Raw genomic sequence first — 22,279 nt, 5'->3', positions numbered from 1 at the left:
TGCACATCAGCAGTAAGGATACATTTTTAGAATGACTACATAAAAAATCAAGACCCAACACACACACACACACACACACACACACACACACACACACACACACACACACACACACACACACACACACACACACACACACACACACACACACACACACACACACACACACACACACACACACACACACACACACACACACACACACACACACACACACACACACACACACACACACACACCTGTCCCAAGGTGACCTCATGTGACACTCCTGAGGGAGAGGAGGGTTTAGTGGCATTTTGATGGGACATGTAAAAAGCACCTCCCCGCCCCGGAGTCCCACCCCCATTTTGATTCTCAGATAAATTAGCTTCATTAAGGCAAAGCGTCCTCTCCGCAACGCTCACCACGACCCCTTGCAGCCCATCCCTCTTCACCCAAAGGATGATGGGAAAGCTGCCCTCCCTCCACAACACAAGGGCTAAGAGATGGACGCAGCTTCTGCATAATGCTCTCCAGCAAAGAGATGCTGTTAGACTCGCCAATCTAAGGCTCCCATATCCTGTAGCAAAGCTCAATGTATTATTCAAGTCTGTCTCGACGTTTGTTGTCTCACTATGGAAATATTTCCTATGCAATTTAATCACTCAGGCCCAAAAAAGGCAGAAACGCAGACATATTGAACCTGCTGCCATGTAACCGTTGCCTGCTTTTCTCACCAGGTTCCGGTTAACCATTTTTTTCAGGATCATTACGCACCCAACTAAAAAGTGAACGTGACCTCAAGAATCCAATGACAAATCCTCTTTCCCAAGTATCCAAATCCCTTGATTGAGTGTTTAAACAATGTCCCCTAAACCCAGAGATGTATTAATGGTACCTAAAAACAGCAAACCAGGTGTTATCTGCTGCAGGTCTGCCAGAGCTGCCCCTCACACACACACACTGACTCACACACACTCCCCGGTTGGTCAAGGAGAAGGTGCCAACATTTGTCAGGATCCCTGGCATCAAGAGTGCCAGCAGGGTCACATGCACAGTGAGGGGCCCGGGGCAGCATGCCAGCCCGTTGGCAGAGGCTGGTTCAGGGTAAAGCCTTTTAGACTGAGAGGCGTAGGCACAGGGAAAATACAGTATAGATATAGAGAGGGGACAGTGCAGTGCTGTGTGTAATTATACACTATAAACATTTCTACAGCATGTGTGCTTATTGGCGTATTAAACTGTTTGTGTGGTGAGAATACAACAATTTGAATACTTCACAATTTAGTACTAAAAGTTGTGGTTTAAATTACATCTTTTAAATGTTGTACTACGACTAATTCTTAACAGGTTTGAGTGACAGCATTTCAATGAGTTACAATCAAAAGTATGCCTAAAAATGTCAGTAAAAGACAATTAGTATTTCTCATATACTAAATAAGTGAATGTCATGTACTGCAAAACAGCACTATGATAATCCCTGTAGAGTAAGTACTGTATAGGGTTAGTTTAAAGATAATTAGGGTGTAACTAATGTATTTTCTTTGGTTTTAGCAAAAAAAACGTGACTTTCGTGTGTTAAGTGATGTCCATCGATCAATATCTGAAACCTCAATGTTAATGAACTATTAAATAGTGCTGATTTAACTATTTAAAAGTATACAGTAGTATCAGTCCTTCTTGAATATATACAGAAGTTTACTTAATGTCCACTGAGTGTTACATGCATCTACTATATAGATTTGTACACAATGGGACAGAAAAAGGTAGTGTCCGTTAGTAAAGGAAACATTTTATACCTAAATGGATCAACAAATAACCTGTGTGTGTTCATGATTATGTGTGTATGAGAGGGGGGGGCTTTGCATTAGGTATCCACAATAGTCTCAAATTGCCTACCTCTAAAAGCTCACTGTCGGCATACCCTCTTAGTTAATCAGGTCTTGTGTCCACCTTTATTTCTCAAAGGACATTTCAGCCACTCTAATATCCTTCCTTAACCTCTCTTATTTTCCCTCTAAATTTTGATATATTATTATGCCATGCTATTATCCACGCACTCATCTCCACTCAGGCTGGACCTCTCCTCGTCCTCCTCCTTTACCGGGGCCGGGACCCCCCGTCCTGATTACCATTCCATTAAAGAGGCTCCTGCTTTCAGTGAATGACCACGTCCCCTGTCCCTTGTCCCTCTGCCTTTTATTTGGAGGACTTCTCGGCAGCGTCTCTCTCCCCCTCTCCCCTTCCTCTGTTATTGCCCCCGATAACACGTGCCTGCGCTTCTAATTGCCCCCCCCCCATCTCCTCCCCTTTGGGTGTGGGCTGGAGGGGCCCGGGGGCAAATAACAGATCCACACCCCCCACCCACTTTCCTCGACTTTCTCCCAATGAAATGCCTGGCTCTTAATTACAGTCACCCAACACTGATTGTTATTGACTGAAACTCCCGCGGCTCAGGACGAAGGACGGACAGATTAGGTTCATTATGGGCCTGTCCTCCATGAAGGAGAGCGCGAAGAAGAAGAAGAGGGGGGGGATCGTTGCAAGAAGACACAAAGGCACGCACACACACTATCTACAGTCCTCCACTGTGTTGCTGATCAGACACATTCAACCAGTTAAGGCTAAACTGCCAGAGTTAGGGTCAGAACAATATATGTGTTTTATCTGTCTTTTTAAATATTCATATGAGTTTGTCCCACCAATATGTTTTATAAAAGTCTGTTTGTCAACCCTTTATAAACATATAATAAAAAGCGTTTTTTTTGTCGCCTCCACTTTTCTAAGTGATTCCTAATCAGTTCGACTGGTCACACATCTTACAACACGTCTTATCACCAACATTTTTATATTTTTCCGCAAAAATACAAACCATTTAGTTTCAGATTTGGCCTTTTTAACAGTCAGTCGTTTAGCGTAATAGAAGAAACGGGAAGATATCTGAAGGACAAGTGTGACACGAAAAGTTATCTCAGAGAGTAAAGTAACAAGCTATGCCACTGCACATTGCTTTCCTTGGGTCGGCAGAAATTCACTATAAAGATTGTTGCAAATCACAAATAAAATTGAAAAGGGACGCAAACCATTTTTTCCCTTTGCTTAAGTAATTTAGAAGGGTTTGAAAAGAATAACTTGACCTCTTGATGTGGCCTCACTAGCCTCCTGTCCAGCTCGATGTCAATAGACAACAAATCCTGCAGATAAAACTCAAATCTAAATCTGCCTCTCAGTTTGCAAAATATTATCTCTGTCCAAGTGATTATTCTGGATCAGCTCCCACACATGGCAGAGTCTATGCCAGACGTACGTTTCACATGCAAACGCATCAAAACATCACAACCCCGAGCAGATTTACAGTCTGGGCCTAATGTCTGCTGCAGGCTCTCATAATCACTACATCATATTAGTCCCATAAGAGCAGACGGTTGGATAGCAGCACTGACAAGAACACATAACAATCGGGTCAATATGTTCTCTGCTGAATCCCAACTGTTGTGATAAAGCTAATATGTAGAACTATTGTGAGAAATAGCACACAGGTGTTATAGTACACCTGGGTTGAAAGGCAAACACTTTCTTGCAGAATATTCAACCACCTGGGAAATTACAGAAAACTGCTTATTCTAAGGTTAAACTGGGAGCGTACAGACATTAAAGAGCCCAGGTCAGCCAGTAGAAGAAGAAGAAGTGGGAAATACCTTGTATCGTCCTTTTGAAGAAGGCTTTGCAGGCCTCACAGGAGGCCACCCCGTAGTGGTACCCCGAGCCAATGTCACCACACACCAGACACAGCCTCTTAGGGATGGTATTGAGCATGTACTCGCACTTGATCGGCGAGTCGTCCACCACGCCGGCGCACTCCTCGTAGCGGCGTAGGCAGGCGGCGCCACCTCCCAACATGCCTGGGTTGAACATTGGCGGAGAGTCGAGGGCGTGCGTGTGTCTGCCGTTTATGTAGCCGCCACTGGCGTCTGAGTTTCCGCTGGGACTGTGGTGACTGCCGGTGTCTACGAGCGAGGAGGAAGGACTTGATGGCTCGGTTTTGACGTAAGACCCACAGCTGGATGATAGGTGTCTGTCCTCAGAGGGCATTCTGTTCAACAACCTGGATGAAACACACAAGACGATAGCTGTGGTCAGTTTTGGTAACTAAATCAACAGATAATTTTGTCAAAACTGGGATGCAAATTCAGGAATTGGCCAAACAGTTATTGGATGATATCAAACATTATTTGAAATATCAAATTCTGTATGATCCCATTATATTTTAATTAAGTTAACCAACATCAGTGATATGGGGATGGAGCCTGTTTACTCCACATGAATAAGCACAGATTTTCTTGAGCCACAATGAATCTTATATTAAAGTAAATGTACATTATCACCACTAACAAGTCGCCTTCTTCCATCATCACCTGATCATTCACTGAGAGATTCGTCAGCTGTGATGGAGCACGCCGGTCTGTCTGAGTTTGATAGATTATGTTACAGACACAACCATTTATGTGTTGGAATGCCAAGTGATATACTACAGCAGCTTATTTCTCTCAGGCAAAATGGTAACTAATGACCATGTCAACAGATGCCCAATACGTCTTGAAAACAATGCCCACAATTGGTCGGCTGCCAGAAGCAAATGAATGAATGAAACTTCAGAAGGCTGTTAATGGACAGAGAGAGGTGTTACACTCAGCATATGGAGGATCATGGGTAATATATGACCCAATCAATAGTCCCGGTTAGTTTGCCAAAGGACGGTGCCGGGTTACGGTGGACTTAAGTGAGAGGTTGGAGAGGCTCTGACCTGGGATTGAGTTCCCCGATCCCACATTTCATTATAACATTTGGGAAAAGGCAGTTAGTAGAACATTTTACGTATATACTTCTGTACAAATCACAGACAAAGAGCAACTGTTGCCTGATAATTACCAAATATTATCAAAAACAAGGATCCTGCAGGCATTTTGCAACGCTGCATGAATTGTTCTGAAACTTGAGGTGTATTTTTTCATTGCCGATTTTATTTGTAGAACTGAATAGTTTAGTAACCTCAGAAAAAGGGTTTTGGTTTTCAGTTTGGTTTGATTGTCAGCAAGATTACGGAAAAACTACTCGCCAGATCTTTGTTTAATATGAGCTTTAAAATAAAAGCTTTTGAGGAGAATCTGAAATCACGGGTCGGATACAAAAATGATTCTTTACTTTGATTAACATTGAAGGATAGGACATGGCGTTGGCAGAGGTCTGCGCTCCTAGTTTCCATGTAAACTTGTGTAAGAAATAAGGTACTATCTGACAAATGTTGTCTTATAAACATGCGGGCAGGGCTCAGGACACAATGAATAACAGAAATTGCTACTGTTGTTTTTGTCAGACTATAATTTTTCTTCAAGGCGTTATAGCCTCTGTATGTGTTTGTACTTTAAGCACCATTGCTACTACAGTAGCCTCGACCTCTTAAACAAAGCGTGACATGAGGCCTGGATGTGTTTAAGAACAGCTGGCTCTGTCCGTCAGAGTTGCTGCTGACTTCACACAACTTGAGCCCTACATGCTTGAGAGTTGTAAACATTGGGTGAAAACATTGAAAAGCCATGTTAAGAATGTTTGAAACTAACAGGAAGCTAATGCTCACCAGATTCCTCTGAAGTTGTTGCCTTTGTGCTGCCAGGGCGGCAAATGTGTCTTTGTATGGAGTGCATTTTCCCAATTGTTGCCTCTTTGCACAAGTGTTTATAAAAAGCCATGAAGTCATCAGGCCCCGACAACATGAAACCTCTCTTTTAACTGCGAGCGGGTAGCGGCTGGAGGGAGGAGGAGGAGATAGCCTCCACCCCTGGGCCCAGATCAGATCTATCGATCCTCTGCTTCCTTCCTGTTCCAGATGAGGCATGAAAAAATAAACCCTCCTCTTACGGGTCCCAGACATTCCTTATGCATTTTTAATCAGTCAGGACTGTTAACATAGTGCGAGATGGAGCGATACAATATTATGTTAGTCTTCATTCTGAGGCTATTGCGGTTTATAAAAGATTCACAGGGCTACCGTTAAATCTTGTAAGCAATCAGCATGCACCTATAGTCAATTGGTCGGTATATGTTCTCCCATCTGAGGGAATTGGAGAGCGCGGCATGGTAACAGTTAATACATCATCGCAGCCCGATAGGGGGATTCCCTATGGAATAGTACATTGTGGCATATGTAAAAAGTAGTTCATTCCCCACTTAGCACACAGTAACGCTGGGGAGATGTTTTTTTGTTAGGTTTAATGGAAATTTCTAATGGGTCCTTTCAAATCTGTCGAAATGAAATAATGGCACAAACCACCAATCCGTGCAGACAGAAATAGCTTCATAGTTTCATAATTTGTTTTTTCTCCTCTTATTATAAAGCGAGACAGAGTTTCCTAAGCGCAGCCTGGCTCTCCTCAACCCGCCCCGCTCTCTTGGCAACTCACACACACACTCTCACCCAAACACGCATTGCACCTAATATCTGATGGGGTAGTGTTTGCTCCGCCGCGCAGAAAAATTGTACAAACTGAGCAGACAAGCAGGACCCATCAGACAGACGTGAAGGTCACCTGCCTCCTCTGCTCTGCTGTTAGAGGCCCAGACGGACCCACAATGGCCGCCAGACACAGGTTCTGTATGTCCACCACACTGAAAGTAAAAACGTCTGGACACGACTGTAAAAACCAGAAAGCTGTCCATAGTGTTTAATATGACTGAGACTCTGTCTGAACACGCACAAATCAGTGCCCAGTTGTTTTTATACATTTTACTTAAGAATCAAAGTGTGGGTGTGAAAATGTCCCATCAGAGCAGTTTAAAATCTCAATGTTATCATAATGTGTTTGTGTATTTTGGCATGCCTCTTTGTGCTGGCAGTATTACAGATCCCCTTCTTCCCTACATAAATCCATCCACCTCTTCTTTAAACCATGAAATATTTTTTCCAGCCTACTGAATTTCTGCTCTATTAAATTTTACAGGCAGTCAAAGAAAAATGATATTCAGAGCAATTCTCCACAATGACCTCATGCTATCCTTGGCTGGACTAGTGAAGGGTTAAAACTGTGACTCTCCATATTTTACTATGTATTTTCCCACAGAGGGGAAATATTATTGTTAAGCTTGGGGTTAAGCTTGTAGCAGCGAATACAGCGTAAATCACGGTGCTGAACACACAGTCGAACACGGAAGCGCAGAAGGACAGAGGCAAGGAGCCATGCATGAAATTAGTTCATTAATCTTTCTATGATAGGCTGTCCTTGTTTGGGGCAAACTCTATCAGCTTTAAACTGAGTGCCCCTTCCTGCCTGACACATAGATTACACTGTTAGTCCGCAGCCGGGATGTCTGGGAAATGAATGGTCATGGGAGCGGGAAAATGGGGTAGCGTGTCGCCCAATTGTTAAGTAGTAACAACAACATGTGCGTGATAGCGCTGGCACAAATGAAGGTCATCAAAAAATGTGTGCGCTCTAAAATCTAAATGCATTTATGCGCCACTGCAAATAATGTCAGTTTATAGAGCAAAGACATTTATCAAGATATATTTTTAAAGCATTACTTTAGGGTTAGTTGTTACGACCCCCAACAGCCATGTTTATTAAAATATGCAAGCTGTGCACGTTTGATTTGTTGCATCCATACATATCAAGTTCTCCTTTTTTTTATTTGTCTTAATATCTCACCCCTTTGTGAACGGTCGTGTCTTTAGCATATATTGTAGTTTATTTATGCTTAATTATTTTGTAAGGCTGAATGTATATTATGTCTTAATATCTGTTCAAGGCGGGTAAATCAAATACCACTCATCACTGAATAATAATTACAATTATTTTGACAGAAATAATAAAATGTCAGAAGTTCTCAGAGACAATGGGTTTGTTTTAATAAGGCTTGTTTTGTCTGAAACTCAAATATAACACATTTATTATTAGAGAAAATTAGGAAGATATAACACAAATTGAGAATCCAGAACCAGTGAATGCCAGACATCATTGCTTTAAATATATTATTGACGAACATAGCGTTAGCTCTAATTTAATGCTAAAATTAGTTTGTTGCGAAAGATTTTGAGGTAACAATTGTTTACGCACTTGCTTAGCTATCTGATCAAGCACCATGGCTGACAAAGACCACTGGCAGAAAGAGAAAAAGAAAGTGGATTTATTTACAACAGATTTGTGTTGCGAGTTTGGAAACTAAATTTCATCGCTCTTAATACAATTTTTGAAAATTGTATTAGACCATTTTTACTTCAATCTAAAAAATCTTTAGTTACGATGTTTGTACTGCATGGCAGATATACTTTGTTTCTCTCTCTCTGTGACACACACACACACACACACACACACACACACACACACACACACACACACACACACACACACACACACACACACACACACACACACACACACACACACACACACACACACACACACACACACACACACACACACACACACACACACACACACACACACACACACACACACACACACACACACACACACACTCACTCTCACTCGTACACAGAACTTTCAGCATATGGCCTCTTCAATGTCACTGCCACGAAGAGAGATTGCATAGATTTCCCACATGGATGATGTCTCCTTACCTGGAGTATCAACCCCCATCTACATACACGTCCACCACCTCCAGGAAATTGCTCTCCCTGCAAAGTCAAACACACCCCTAACTGCCTTTTAAAAAGAGACAGAAGAAGGAGGTTGTGGGGGAGAAAGAATAAACGAGCAGAGACTTAAGCCGTCATTGAGAATCAGAGGGGGACTCATGAGGGACAGTTACGATATTGATTTCATAAATAAACAGAGATGGCCATCGATCCTAATGTTATTTTGCATTTCAATTACTGCCCAGAAACATAACCTTCAAACGTCTGCTTCTCCACAGTAATAACATCCACTGATAATCACAAGCGAGTCTTGTCCGGCGCAAATTGGCTTTTCTCTCTCTCTCTCTCCCCCTCTCTTTTTTTTTCCAAATGTGTAAATGACACAACTTTGCATTTGCCTAATGGTATTAGAGCACGGGCTGAATTTCAAGTGAGTCTCAAGCTGATACAGTAAGCGCTCCGGTCAATTGACACAATGCAAATTAACGTGGTGAAGAGGAATTAAGTTCACAATGTGAGACCTCGTGAAGCTACAATGAGGCCCATTAAATTAAACATGCCGGCTGACCCACACTCCATGATTAGACGCACTGCTTCTTCTTCTGGGTGTGTGTGTGTGTGTGTTAATTTCATTTCATCAATAAAACAAACTCACTCTAAGAAGTCCTCTCTGCTGCTGCTTGCCTTTAGCCTGAGGACACGAGAGCCACTTTCATGTTTTGATTGAATAGCGGCTGCAAAAAAAAAGGGCCATCTACATCCTGATGTATTCAGAGTCCTTGACAGGCTGCCTAAAGGATATATCTATATCAAGAGGGGGGTCATGACATGTAATGAAGTTATTTCTCCTGTCATGCAGTCACACAGAGCAGGGCTCGTATGCAGCAGCCATTAATACACACGCCCGGTTAAAACACTTTTGTATTGTTTTTATCTCTGGTCATTTCTCCTGGACTTCTTCATGGAAACTCAAAAGATCGTGGTAAAGAATATTTGGAGGGGCAAAGCATTTTTACTCACACACAACACAGCCCCACCTGCTCCCTCCATTCACCAGTAAAAGCCAAAGAGAGGTTTTAATATTGGTACTGAAAAACAACCTTGGACGTCTTACTCAAAGTCCAGTGATGGCTGTTTCCATGTGTTGCAGAAAAAGTGCAGGGAATAGCCAACAGAGTAATACACTGGCCCTCACAAGTTACATAAGTATTCATTCATATTTTGTTGTTGTTGACTATTTCTGATGTATACTTAAATGCTTTTAATACAATTTCCCAGTTAAAACTCTCAACCTTGGCCCAACACAATAAGAAATAGTAAACTACATGTCCGAAATCATATTCAGAAAATGTACTTAAACTGCTAAGGATCTAAATATTCTGCCTTAATTTAATAAGGACAAACATTTCTCTTTTATTTACGTTCTTTTTTTAATGTTTAATATGACGCATAGATACATAAAGTCTGTTAAATATTACATATCATAATATTTAACATGTTATCTCTTCTTTATAAAGAAGAAATTGTGTTGTCAAGTTTTGAAAAGACAAATCATTGGTCTATGGACTTTTAATCTTTTTTTGTTGTTGATATTAATGACACTGATTGATGCAACCGTTAAATTATAAACGCAACATGACCATGTGCCTAACTAGTGTAATAAATCCAGATGCAACGCAGGATAAGATGTGTTCCTCTTAACAGACACAGTCAGGTGTTTTCAATATGGCACCGCTAAAATTAGATCCCAGGTCAGTGTGTGATTCTTTGGTCTCATCCGTATGTGTGTCTGTCGCTATGATTGTGTCCTGCTGTGTGTGTGTGTGTGTGTGTGTGTGTGTGTGTGTGTGTGTGTGTGTGTGTGTGTGTGTGTGTGTGTGTGTGTGTTTGTGTGCGCGTGCATACATATGACCGCTTGTGCTTATGTATTCCTGTTGGTTTGCTTCTGAAGGGCAACTATGCGGACAGCAGGTGGAACGAGAGGGAGAAATGGATTTGATTTATTAGAGCAAACTGAAGAGAAACACTTTGAGTGTGAACAATGCCACGGTTAATCCTACTCAAACACAGCTAATCACAGAGGTTTACCTTTTACAATCAGAAATGTGTTAAATAATAGTAAAATAATGTGTTTCATATTACATATTAAACATTATATCATGTGTTTATGAATAGGCATATGTGCCATTAATACAGCTATTTATTATATCAAATGAATAATGTTTTCTCTCACCAAATCACCAAATCATGTCAATCAGTTTTGTGGACCTTAGTAATTGACAGTGAAGCTAAATGTTATTTAGATTTTAGTTACATACAAATTTGCAATTATTTTTCAAGAAATAACAATATGGTCTTCTTAACAATATATTTAGTTTGTGAAATATTTGTTTGCATTTTTTATTATAATGTAATCCTTGAAAACGGTGAAAACAATTAATACAGATATATGGCCGCTTATATTTACGCTTATTAAATATTAATTTGAGATGCCTGATAAGTTAGTTGGTTAGTTAGTTGGAGCCTGTTTGCAGACACGTGTCGTGAGAGTTAGACTCAACAGACGTTGGGCCTCTAACCTCTGGCCAGGAGCTCGGTCATCAGGCCAAATTATTAATAGCATTGCCTGAAGACAGACCTTACTAAGCACAGCTTTATGTCACACCAAATGCAGATTTACTGCAAATAACTGAGCGACAATTCGTCTGAAAGTTGGACAGTAAGGTTATCAATACTTAGGTAGAGACATGTTTAGAATCTGTACTTTATATCACATATTGAACTTTATTCAGTCTGCTACTTGAATAGGGATGATTCCTTCAGTTTATAGAAATGCTCTTTTATTTAAATGCTTTAATATGTATTACTTTTCAAAATAATCTAACCAACATGGCAACATAGAAGTAATCTAACTTTTAGAATATCTAGAAAATGCATTAGTTGCAGGAGAAATTCAGTTTTCATAGAGAGCAGAGTTTGTAGAATGTCAGTATTCGTGACTGATTAATAAATTGTGAACAAACGATCCTGCAGTTTTCAGAAGAGGAAATCTGAAAGCTTTAAAATATTCACATAATCAGACAAAATGAATACGTGTAGATGCACAGAGACATACATTCCTACAAACACAGCAGCACTCACACACACACACACACACACACACACACACACACACACACACACACACACACACACACACACACACACACACACACACACACACACACACACACACACACACACACACACACACACACACACACACACACACACACACACACACACACACACACACACACACACACACACACACACACACACACACACACACACACACACACACACACACGGCCCAGGGTCACTTTAAGCGTTATATTTCATTTGACTTTTTTACAATTCAAATTTCAGTCTAAAATCTTTTTATGTGTTTTTTGAATGGCTGTGAACTAAATGCAATTTACAGATTCTGAGAACTGATGATTTAGCAAAAAAGAGCAGCTCAAGGGTAGTGTTTCTTTTCCCAACGCTACTGCAATATGCAAAGGAATTACAATAGCGAATGTCAAAGGCTTTAAAAACAAAACTAATATATTTAAACACATTAAAATAAATGAAACCTACGTCTGTTACTAGTTGAGATAACAAAACATCTGACAAACTCATTTGGGGTTAAACATTACTCTCGGTATGTCCACAGAGAAATTAGTGAAATGAATTTGATTGTATTAATAAATTAAACTTATGTTCTTCCTATAATGCACTTTACATTTTGTATACTGCAAAACATCTTCACTGTTGAAGACTTTGAATTGTCAATCCTTAACTTTATTACTTTCAATTTCGTGTGCAAAATGACTTACATTTGAATGCAAAACTTTAAAAAATAATTTACACTGTTCAACAATTACAGGCTGATGTTATTTCACTTTTAAAGGTGTTTGTTTAACACTACAGAATTCTCTTCGATTTTTTCATTCGTAGAAAGTCTTGTGAGGAGTTTGAAATAATCCTAATCACAGTCCTGTACAAAGTGCTAAGCAGGATAAACCCCCCCATCCCATCTACAGTACAGCTTAACATTAAGAGGATCCGAGTAAAGGGGCTCACCATCAGGTCAGATTTGCTCGAAAGAAGAGCGTCTTTCCAGGCATGAAGAGTTCAGCAACGACAGAGAGCTGGGCTCCATTTGAGCTTTGAGTTAAGCTGAGAACTGATATTTAGATATAGTTACAAACATTGTATTTACATAAAAGGAAATTCCTCTTATGAATTCATCATACATGTAAATGGTAAAATTAAGTAAAACACAAACAGAAAAGTGATCCACGCTGTCTTTTAGCCTCAACAGATACACTCTTATCTGTCTCTCAGGAACACTCTCTCTCTCAGACTGGGCGACAGTACAGTCACACTTTTCTTTCCCTGGCACACCGGCTGCTTCCAGAGGATATCGCCTGGATATCGCCCGCATTAATCAGCCTCTGGCTCTCCCCTGCAGCTGAGGTTAAACCCTGGATCCTGATGCAGAGCTGGACAGCTGTAGGGCAGGGGTCCGAGCCGGACTCCCCGCGGGCTTCACTACCGCAGCCTCACTGACTCTGAGCTCTGCTGTCCCGTACATGAGGCGCTGAGACAATACAGAACTCTGGTTTTTAAATAGTTTACTTTATCAGTTTCACTAATGATTTAAACCCATGTTATCCTGATATCTTTCTCTCCTTTTTGATACAAATAGAGAGTAAGAAGTGAATTAAATTCTGTCCTGTGAAATGGAAACAACAATAGAGATGAAACAGGGGATAGGAAGTGGGATAAAAAGATGCACCTACTGGTTGTGGTAGCAGAGAGCGTCAGGGATGCACAGTTCAGAAACATCCATCAGTCCAGGTTAAGCATTCCAGGTGTTGCAATTAAAAAACAGATAAACACACACCTAAAGAAAAGCTGGAGGAGGAGATCAGTTCCTAAGTCTCCACATATCTTGATGAAATGTTGGTCAGGTGTTCCTGGGTGTTGTCTCCCCTCCCTCCCCTCTTCGACTCACACAAATACAAAAAAAAGCCTTCTGCTTCGGCCCGACAAACTCCAGTCTGCACAGGTGCTGCACTCAGGAGTACGTGAGTAGAGAGGGTTATAGAGAGGAGGAAAACACTGAGGAAGAGATGAAAGAAGTGTAGAGAAGAGAAGAAAGAAGGAAGACCAGGGGAGTGATGGAGAGAGAAAGAGAGAATAAAAGGCAGACACAGATGGATGGAGGGCAGCAGTGGAGAGAGCGACTCAGGCTGAGGAAGTCAGTGAGGGGATTGAGTCTCCATTGAAGTCATGGGGGCTCTTTAAGAGCAGGGGGGAGTGGTCACAGCATATGGAGCAGCTGCCATTGGTCTCTTTTGGGAGGGCTGTCCTGAGAGCATCCAATGAGGAGGAGAGATTACTGAGACGGGAGGGGCTAAAGAGCGGCCAGTAGGTGTCCAGTCATTCACAAGGGAGCGCTGCAAAACACAAGCAGAGCCCCCCCTGATAGATATAGATAAACAGTGGATGTGAATATATATAGATACAGAGAGGTTTGTATGAGCTGTGCTTTGATGTTGGTGCTTCTGAAGTAAAGTGAAGTGGACAGCAGTAATTGACAAGCAGCAGAAGTAGCAGCATGTTCACTGAAGAAGGTTTGAACAGGTCTGTTTACTGTGCTTTAGAAAGGCTCAGTGCCAGCTTACGGAGCTAAACTGTTCCCTTTACCCTTTCATCCTCTCCACCGTGGATCTGGCTCTCCACAGCCTGGCCCCCCTTTGAAGTAATGGCAGCTGCTTCCCACAGCATTTCACCAATCACACACTGTGGTGAGAGGGGGTCTGCCACTCCTGAAAGAGGCAGGATGTAAGAAACTGAGAGTGATAATGACCTCGGCAGGAATGATAATAACGATGACGACGACAGACAACTTTGAGTGGATCTTTACCACGTCTGTGTAATGTGGCAACCATCAGAGGAAACCCAAAGCCCCCTCCCCCTTCTTCCCCTCCAACCCACTTCATCAACCCACATTTTCCTGATCGATACAAAACCCATCACATGCTCTTATTGATCACAGCGTTGCTGTGTCGCCAGAAGCCCCGGGACAGACTCTGTTTCCCAACAGTCTTTTAAATAAAAAGGAATTATAATTTTGAACGTTTTTCTTTTCACGTCAGTCCATATCAAAGTCACAGGAGCAAAGGCTGATTGCTTTGATAAAAGGAGTTGTGCATTCTCAATTACTTTTTTGATCAATATTTTGGCATTTAATGTACTTTCCTACAGAGGAAAACCTGGATTTCCCACTGATCTGATTAAGACATCCAGACATAATCAATAGAGGAGATATGTTTATGTTTTTAATGAGGCCGAGAGGGAGGATGGAAAGGGAAAGACACTAATGTTTAGTTGACATGTATGATTTCACATTAAGGTTTGAATACTGGGGAAGTTGATTTAATAAAAACAATAAATGAGGAAATGTCGATACACAGATTTAAATAAGAGTTCATATGGAAATATATCAGCTATATGACATTTTTATATAACGCTAAACTGCGTATTTGGTTATTCATGCACATTATATTGAAGGAATATTGCGCTTTTTTAATCTATTAATTAAAACATTCGCTGCATGTATTTTTGCAGCTCCATTCTTGTGTTGCCAGTTCTCTGAGGTGGGCCATATTGTCAGTCCAAGGCTCATCTGCCTCCCTCACTCTCCGCCAGCTTACACAGCGAGGGGACACCGGGCTTCATGGCATCTGACAGGAAATCTATTGAGCGCTCAGTCTGTAATCCCACTATCACGCCATCGCCAAACGAAGAAACAGTAATCCAATCATTAGGTCTGTATTTAAGCAAAACAGATTTTCCGCTTCTTCCAGAGACCAAGAGTGTGTGTCTTTAAGCAGATCAGAGTCAGTCTGGGATCTGAAATAATGTGCATTTTGAGGAAGCGGTTTATCTAAGTTTAGCGCTTATCTGCCGTTTTTCATTAACAGTGATTTATTCCTCACCTCCAGTGCCTCGTAATGCTGAAATATGGTTAAGTTCAAATTAGGCTGGAACAATTGAAAATGTGTGCATTTGTGAACAAAACCCATTAAATCTCAACAAAACAATCCTAGAAGCAGATCAGAGACGCTGAGATGTAACCGTCTGGGTGCGATCTGCAGCTTGTTTTTAAAAAGTGAAGAAGAACCAATCATTACCTGTCAATAAATAGTAATTACATATTGTGGTGAGTTGAGGGACAATATCTCTGTCACACGGGCAGCATGTAATTAAATTCCTGATTCATGAGCAAACTAGTCTTTTATGTTTGACCTCCTGACCTCTCCGAACAGACACTGTACACAGTATGTGCGGCCGAGCGCTCAGCAGGAAGCACCGTGTACCCCGTCCTAACTGTGGACGATCTCATGACAAAAGGTGTGTGTCATCTACACTACAACAGAACAAATAAAGAAAAGTAGTTTAAAGTAAGTGATCACATGACCTCACAATGCTTTAATAAAATTACGATAGTCAAAAAAAAAAAATTCTAATAAACAAATCAAGGAAATGGGAAATCTACCCCCAGATGTCATATTCTTCAAACTCTACTTAGTCAGTGTTGTTTTATTTAGAATAATTTTAATATAATTAGTTGTTGGTTTTAAACTATACGTTTTCTGCTCTGCTCAAAAGAATGAGAAAAATTAAAAGATTAAAAGATATGTTTTGAAATGTATATTAATTTTGTCTAAATCTGAAAGCCCAGAAACTAGCTCTGGACACTTATATTTATTTCTTTATTCACTATTTGAGTAAATGAGGTGCACAGCTTCATTGGAAATAATATATATTGTAGAAACATGGTCAAATATATATATTAATATGTATTAAGAGTCTGTTAATGTTTCTGTGTTTTTTGGAAGAATTGTACAATATATTGTATATTGTAGCAATATAGCATATAAATCTGACCAAAAACAAGAGGTATTATCAGGGGTCATGGTGACATTATTTAAGAAAATTGTACCTATGAAACTGTTTTGCTATATTTATGTACCTTATTTTCTGTGGTTCACTCATACGGTTTTTAATATGCTGTTCATGTTTTATGTTTGTTTATGAACATATTGGGAACAAGTGTTCTAACTTAAACAGAAACAAATTATATTTTCATTTACTAATACATGTTTGAGCCCTCACTAAAAAAGCAAACATACTCTACACAGATGTTGAAGTCCGGGCCAAAATACTGTAGAGTTTAAACTTCTATAAAAGGTGTAAAAGCTTAAACTCTCCAGATTCGACCGAACAAACAAATATGTGTCTTTATCCAACAAACACAGAATCTGAATCCCACAGATCCATCATTTGCACATGTCCCTGTCGCTGCCACACACTTGTTTGGCTCGTGTGCTGGAGGAGTGTGGAGAGGGATAATTACTATAGCCACAGGGCTGCATTAATCAGCTGGGTGCAATGGTTGCTTTTTATTATGTTCCACTCCCCTCTCTGGGCAACGCTCCCCGAGACACCAGGACTACACAGAGCTGGGGAGGAGCAGCGTTGCCCCGCTGCCCGCTTCACGCTGGGTTAATAAATGCTATTAGCCTCTATCTCTTGCCTCTTAATTCCTCATTTAACTGGGGACAGTTAAAACAAAACTAGACGAGCAGTGGTGTTAATCAGGGACTCGTAGCAGGACTCAGATATCTTGATTCAGAGAGCTGGAATCACACGAGGAGGAAATAATTGTGGGATCTCTGGTATAGTTTTTTCTGTGACAATGCTTCATCAAATATCCATGCAGGCAATTCCAACTTCATCATTAATTATAGGCATGTTATAATCTGATAACACAGAGTAAGCAGCAGGAAGAGTTTGTCCAAAGGTGTTGAGTAAAATGATGCTTGTTTGCTTATTTTTGTGACAATATTTAAATGTCCCTTCCTCCTGAACACTGTTTGCCCTCTCATTGCAGCCGTTTGGACTGTGGGTTCATGTACTATAGTTATATTACATATGAGGAGTCCTTACATTACTTAAGGGTGCCTGAAATATTTGACAATACTAGGATTTTTAAGAAAAATCAGTTTTTATAACTTTAAAGCTGTTTACTTGCTTTGAAGCTGTTTTGCCTCATGGCACTAACACTATCCCAGTTGGTCTCACGGCAAAACCCATTATTAAAATGTCTTCAATCTTGGTAAGACACTTTGGTTAAATTCAATCGCCAAATGGCATATATTATCTTGAGGACATTTCTCTAACCTGCGGTGCATCTGTGCGTCAGTGAAAGCCGTGATTGGGATTCCAGCAACAGCAAATGTTCTCCACTGTGTTTAATCACATTAAATATAAACAAAATCAATTGCGCCGCCATGCTCTAATTTTAAATAGCTCCTTGACACCAGTCGAATCCTCTGCGACTTGTCTACGTCACCTGCATAACACAAGAGGGTCTGGATGGAGTCACCTCTAAAGAAGCCCGGTTGTGTCATTGCCATGCAGAAACGGGATCAATACTTTCCTCTCAAGTTCATTTCAATAAGGCAGCTGGCAAAAAACGGCCCTCGTGGCGTCAGCTTTTTACAGCTTTATGACGCTTGTGCGTGCGAAGCAAGCCTGCTGTGTTTAGACCATGCAGATAAAGCAGCTAGAAGTGGGGAACTTCTTGATTTGAGTTCTGTCTATCAAAAATACAGATTAAACTACATATAAGACTTTTTTAACTGATGAATATAAAACACCTTATATTAAAAGGAGCATATATTTGACAGTTAGCTTGTGTTTAAAAATGCCTGTAAAGTAAACGTGTTTAGATTGTCGTAGATGTATGTGGACGTACACTGCTCTGTAGAATAACAGTTGTGAGCAGTCTAACCAAAATTGTCTGAAAGAAGGAAACAAAATGGTGTGTTGATTGAATTCGTGTCACGGAGCTGCCGGTTGGGCTCCTACCGACTTCAACGAACACCCACAGGGCACTAGTAACTCTTCAATTCCCAGCTTTACTCTGAGGAACGGTTAACTTAAGTACAAAACTTTCTGTTTCAAATGACTTATAGTGTGTTTGATAAGGAAATTATCCTCTTTGCTTGTCCCAATCCCACGACAAAAGAGGCTGTTTTCTGTATAAATTACCACCATCGGGAGGATTGTCAAAATACTTAAGAGTTTCCTGTGAAACAATAATCATCTGAGCATGATTTCAGCTGCTGAGAAATCAAATTATTTCGACACGCAAACACTTGAAAGCATCATGCATAGTCTTATATGAAAAATGTCCAGCGGATTTTAAACTGCTGGAGTTGCAGCCTGTTTACACAGTACTGATGAATACAATACTAAAAACAAACATTTATGTAAATCAGCCTCAGTTGGCATTAAATCTCATTTTGAAGAGAGGCTTGGTATTTCAGACTTGGCTCCCCTAAGATCCAGGGATGACTTTCATTTAGTCTCACCTCTCCATCCACCCGGGGTCACCCCTGTTGGTATAGCAAGCACAGCAGTCACATTGCTCCACCATGCGCGCAGATTGCTTACTAGAACCGCCTGGAACCTTTCATATTTCCCAGTCAGCATTTTTACAGGATAATTTTGGCAGCCTTTAAGGATATCGCTGCCTTAATAGAGGATAAAAATAAACGGGTGGTGGAAGGGCTATATCAGGCCGGTATAATCTTGTATTCTATACTGTGTGGAGCTAAACGTCTGGCTTTGGCTCCATTCAATGAGATTAAACCCCTCCCTAGTTGATTCCAAAAGACCATTTGTCCTATTTTTAAAACTAGAAAGAGTGTTACAAGCCAAGTAAATCTAGAAAGGCCAGTTAAATTGATTAAAAATACTACAGTATGGTGTAAATGGCATTATAGGGCAGCTTCTAAGAATTTCTTTGGTCTATATCCCATTGAGCGATTATGGTCAGCAGATTTCTATAGATAGTTTGTCAGATGCAGTTTGTGTTTGCAAGCCTTGATATGTTCTGTATGTGTGCATATATACAAGAATTGTGTATGTGTGTTAACGCTGTATTGGTGTGGCTGTGCGTAGTTATAGCAGTGACTGACTTGTGTATAAAAAAAAGCTTGTCAAAATGTCTCAAAGAAGGAAACAGCTTAATTCAATCAGCGCTGCTGCTTTCAAGACCACAAGGGAGCCAGCTAATGGTGTTAGAAACTTGAAAAGTAGGGAAAAAAATTAACTTGAGGAAGTTCTCACTACCTGGGAAAGAAGTCTGTTCCTTGAGGCTTTCCGATACTGTATGATAGTAAAAGCTCCACTCTTCTGGGCCTTGTTGCTTCTCTGTGAGCTCAAATGCTGGATTTTAGTTTGTGCTCCTCCCATGAGGGGAAAAAAGCTTTTGCAGAAGTTGGAGGAGGGTTATATGAAGTTCAGTGGAAATGTTTTTTTTACAGTACTCAGCCAACTTTTTAATAAAAGACAAGAATATGGATCGGGATGTTCTGCAGAAGCATGTATGGAAGTGAGTGGATGGGGAGTTGGAGAATATACAGGTTTAGTTAAATGGGAAAAAAGTAACCAGTCTTCTAAATAGGCATCCTGTGGGCATTCCCTTTCAGGGTTACCAGAAAGAGACTAATGTTATGGTAGAATCCAGAGAAAACATGACTGTGTGTCTACGACTGTGCTGTGCAGTGAACAACTGTGAGTCTATAAGGCATGCACCTCGTTTGTGTTATGCGCCCTTCCCCCCTTCTCCGACATTCACCCCCATTAATTCCATGATTGTGTCTTCCTCTCATTTTCTCCCTCGTTATGCATTTAATGTTTCCAATTTGCCGTCATCACAGAAAAACGCCACAAGAAGCTATAAATTCTTTTCTAATTCCAAATAATTAGGATTACACGGACCAGTGGTTTTCAATCAGTGAGATGATCTCGATGATAGATGGTAGGATAACTGGTCATTGCCGAGACATAAATATTGTGTCGTTCAATTAATCTGGTCTAATGAGGTGTCAAAGCTGCCACTCATCCATCAAATACAATTAGGAATAAACACATATGCATGGAGATGGGTAATTAATAATTAGCAAAGCAAAGAAAACAGTATTGGTTTCAGCAGCCGCATTCACAGAGCAATTTACCACAGCTCTTTTCTTCATCGCATTTTTCAAGTGAGTGAGACAATGCCACATCAAAAGAATTTCAATCAATTTTTACCCATTTTTCGTGTCTGAAGTTTGCATCGCTCACTGATTCAGCCACTTTAGAAAAGCGTTATGAACCTTAAGGATGCTGCTGTGACATTAAATACAGTTTAACCTTAAAACAACTAATCTAGGTGCCTTTCATCTACACCTGGATGCCAAGAGTGCTCCTAAAACGTGATGGATCGAGTTATTTTGGACCAAGTAAGAGGAAAACATTTATTCTTGATCTTGGGAATTGGGGACTGTCATCAACAGTTTGTCTTCATGACTCTCTCTTAAGCCCACAAGGCTCATTGTCCTAAAAAAGACATTCCATGCAGTGTTTGTTGTCCTCCATTTTCAGAAGGCAGTGAAGCATCCTGACTGGAATTAAAGGGCAGGGAGACCTCCAGTATGGACATCATCATTTATTCTGCCAAGTTTAAAACTGATGTTCTAGCTGTCAGAAGATCTCATCAGAAGCTCTCATCAGAAGAGGTAGAGATATCCCATCAACTCTCAGCCAAAGGTCCTGCCTATTAAAGCCCTCTGTGGCACCTAAGATGACACCTCTCAAAAAGGAGCAGGGAGGTAGTTCGAATTAGATTCGGTAAACATTTACAAGACTTTTGGTTGAGATTGTAAACCCTGTACAAAAGTAACACTTGTTTTCTTTAGTCGTGGCTCGAGGAGCAGCCTGTTACAGCAGCTCTTACTCACCGCCAAGTCGCTTTATTGATGTTTCTGATTTTGATTCAGATTCTTAACACTTCATCCATTAATCACAAGTTTGCCAAATGAAATAAGTTTTGCAGGAAACATTTCTGCACACATATTAAGGACTGTTGTTAGTAAACGTAACAGGCAGGATATTGTATGTTGACATTAAACTTATCAGTAAAATGTCAAATGTTTAATATGCAGTATAATGTATTTGAAACACAGGACTTTTTGAAGGACATTCGGTGTCTGCTGCAAAGTGTTTTCTATTGCTTTATGATTTCAGGGTTTACATTTTACACCGCACAATCTCCAACCAATAACAGGGCACATGCCAGTACATGTTTAGCGCTAGTCCTTTGTATTCACACCTGTCAGCAAGTTATTTTTCCTATTGGTTGGCTTACATCTTTGCACTTTAAAACAGAACCAGAAAAAAAAATTAAAAACATACTGAATGAGGCAGCTTTGAGAGTGGACCCTGATTTGTGAATATTTTGCCGCTTTAGCTCAACCTATCTGTATCACTGGTTTAATGAATATAAATGAGAATATAAAGTAAAGGGAATTCATATGTTTATTAATTATCCTTTTTATTCCAGTGACACAGAAAAGAGCCTTTACAGTGTCCATTGCTGGATCCTAAAGAAGTTAGCGCACAGTGTTGCCCTGCAGAGTCCCAGCTCATGGTGGAGACACGTGACTCAACAGAAGTCAGTGTTGTCTTCCTGGTGTAAGAGTCTAAATAACCGGACAG

The 22,279-nt window shown here is 40.5% G+C and overlaps 1 protein-coding gene across 3 annotated transcripts in view; it reads right to left on the bottom strand.

Annotated features, from left to right (window-relative positions):
• Window positions 1–22,279, bottom strand: part of LOC307016916 (steroid hormone receptor ERR2-like) — an 83,219-nt gene that overhangs the window by 20,949 nt on the left and 39,991 nt on the right. The window contains exons 1-2 of one of the 3 annotated variants that reach the window (XM_079646296.1): window positions 13,459–13,916; window positions 3,678–4,084 (exon numbers count right to left, since the gene is read on the bottom strand). In XM_079646296.1, the coding sequence (XP_079502422.1) occupies window positions 3,678–4,084; window positions 13,459–13,508 (457 nt within the window). In that variant the 5' untranslated portion in view covers window positions 13,509–13,916. Of the gene's footprint in view, window positions 1–3,677; window positions 4,085–12,736; window positions 12,843–13,458; window positions 13,917–22,279 lie in introns of those variants that run through there. The other 2 variants (XM_079646298.1, XM_079646297.1) reach the window with 2 other exon arrangements.

The sequence above is a fragment of the Notothenia rossii genome (assembly GCF_949606895.1).
Source record: "Notothenia rossii genome assembly, chromosome: 8".
Lineage (NCBI taxonomy): Eukaryota > Metazoa > Chordata > Actinopteri > Perciformes > Nototheniidae > Notothenia > Notothenia rossii.
Note: the sequence above shows the minus strand (reverse complement) of the source record. Positions and strands in the feature narration are given on the sequence as shown.